At 38.1% G+C, this 2209-nt stretch overlaps 1 protein-coding gene across 2 annotated transcripts in view; it reads right to left on the bottom strand.

The window, feature by feature from the left end:
• Positions 1-1159, bottom strand: part of F9 (coagulation factor IX) — a 31370-nt gene extending 30211 nt beyond the window's left edge. For both annotated transcript variants that reach the window (XM_045870035.2, XM_045870106.2), the window contains exon 1: positions 1072-1159. In XM_045870035.2, coding sequence (XP_045725991.1) covers positions 1072-1159 — 88 coding nt within the window. The remainder of the gene's footprint in view (positions 1-1071) is intronic.
• Positions 1160-2209: the final 1050 nt, after the last annotated feature.

The following is a 2209-nucleotide window of genomic DNA, read 5'->3' as shown; positions in this document are numbered from 1 at the left end:
CTACTTGGTGAATTCTCCGGCTAAATTTCTTTATTTCTTCACTCTACCCACTTGGCTAGTTTGATTTAATCTTTGCATGCTCGGATCATCATTCCTGCATTTCAGTCTGACATCATGTCTGGAGAAGGAAACACAGGGCCAGTCTGCTTTCCAGGGACCCTTAGGGTTGGCACCCCTGATCCTGGCACTGTCAGCTACTAGATTTGATGAGAGTAGGTTGACAAGTAATGGTGATAAATGTTTCCTGTGAGAACACACTGTCTGCCTAAATGGGGTAATTTCTTCTCTGTGTGCCTTCCTTTGGGAAATGCATAAAGTCACTGAAGTTGTGAAAAAACCAAGTGATATACATTGCATTAACGAAGTTCCTACTCCTTATGTCAGTTCTTGGACTTGTTTTGCTCAAGTGAGTATTGGGTTTCTCCATGTATTAACTCTGTGATGTTTAGAATTAGAGACAAAATAATTTTTCCTAATTTATGAAAAGCTTTGGGGATAAGTAACAACTTAGTAATGAAAAATTTGTTGTAAGTAAAACTGAAAATTGTAGGTGTATGGCTTTAGGGATATTTAAAATTAGAGGCTTGCCTCATTATGTAGTTCTAAAATTTTGAAACAGGTAAGATACCTTAAAATCAAACCTTGTGTGTAAATAAAGCCATTGTTTGTAGCTTTAATGTGACACATCCCATTATGATCTCAAAATGGTGAGTTAAAAAAACAACAACAAAATGACAGGGTTAATGTCTTCTTCACAGTCTGCTGTTTCCTGGTTAAAACATTTTCCCACTCTTACTTTTCTTTAACCAAGGAGGTGACTGTTTTCTAAGCAGAGTTACATTGTCAAATCACAAGCCTAACAGTGTCCATTAAAAATAAAAGTACCATAAGCACTGTAGATCTATTTAGTTTTAACAATTAAGAAGACACAGCTACCAGAGAACATGCTGACAACGAGAATCTTAAACGTTGCTGCCAAATCCTGTAATCGTTATTTAGTGAAGATAGCACCAGACATTTCTATATCTAAAAGACAAGCATACTCAATGTATCTTTAAAAAGGAAACAAACCTGTACATTCGGCACTGAGTAGATATCCTAAAAGGCAGATGGTGACGAGGCCCAGTGATTCTGCCATGATCCTATTCAGGCACTGCATAACCTTTGCTGACGAATTGTGCAAGTGGTAAGGTTGACCAATTGTTCCAAAGTACAAGCCGAGCTGTATTTACTTCTGGGAAACAATGTCCATCTCCCTCAGTGGGTCTTTGGGCTATTTCCAGTGGCCTCTTGGGTGAAGTGAAGAGTATAGGCAGTGTTCATCTTTAAGCTTCACCTCTGATTCCATGGGCTTCTGCCACTGTGGCTGATGGGAGGCTGAAGCAGGAAGCAACACATCATCAGAACAGGGGGAGGTATAATGGTAGTTGCTGTGGCAGCAAAATTCATCAGTGAGATCCATCTTTATCCTTGTCAGGGAGCACTAATGTCATAGAGTTTAAAAATAAAGAGACAGGGGCGCCTGGGTGGCTCAGTTGGTTAAGCCTCCAACTCTTGGTTTTGGCTCAGGTCATGAGCTCAGGGTGGTGGGAATGGAGCCCCATATTGGGCTCCACACTCAGCACAGGGTCTGCTTGAGATTCTCCCTCCCTCTCCCTCTGCCCCTCCCCTCCACTCGCACTCTTTCTAAAATAAATAAATAAATCTTTAAACAAAAAAGTATAGAGACAGAACAAAGTCATTTGGTTATCTACCTTAAAACACTCCCAGTGTTTACATACATTTAATCACCTGGTGGATCCTTTATGTTCCTCCTCATAACGAGTTTATAAACTTTATTGTGCCATGTTCCCATAGAGTGAAATGTGAGGACCCTGTCTCAGAACATATGTATGTATGTGTGAGCATATGTGTATGCATGTATACTTATATATTATGTATATAAAAATATATGAATATTATCTTATAATAGTTTGTGTTAGTATATTATACCACTTCATGTATAATATAAAAACAATAGTATACCAACATTTACCTATCATTCTTTGTGCTGCTGTTGTGGTACATTTTATTTCTACCTGTTATAAACCCTATATTACATTATTCTGCTTTAAGCAGTCACGTCTTTCAAAGAAATTTAAAAATGAGAAAAAACATTTTATATTTAGCCACATATTTGCCATTATGATATTCTTCATTTCTTTGTGGA

This window comes from Mirounga angustirostris, unplaced genomic scaffold, assembly GCF_029215605.1.
Source record: "Mirounga angustirostris isolate CCGP_5_RB_7025 unplaced genomic scaffold, mMirAng1.0.hap1 SCAF_11, whole genome shotgun sequence".
NCBI lineage: Eukaryota > Metazoa > Chordata > Mammalia > Carnivora > Phocidae > Mirounga > Mirounga angustirostris.
This window is presented reverse-complemented; position numbering and strand designations above follow the sequence as displayed.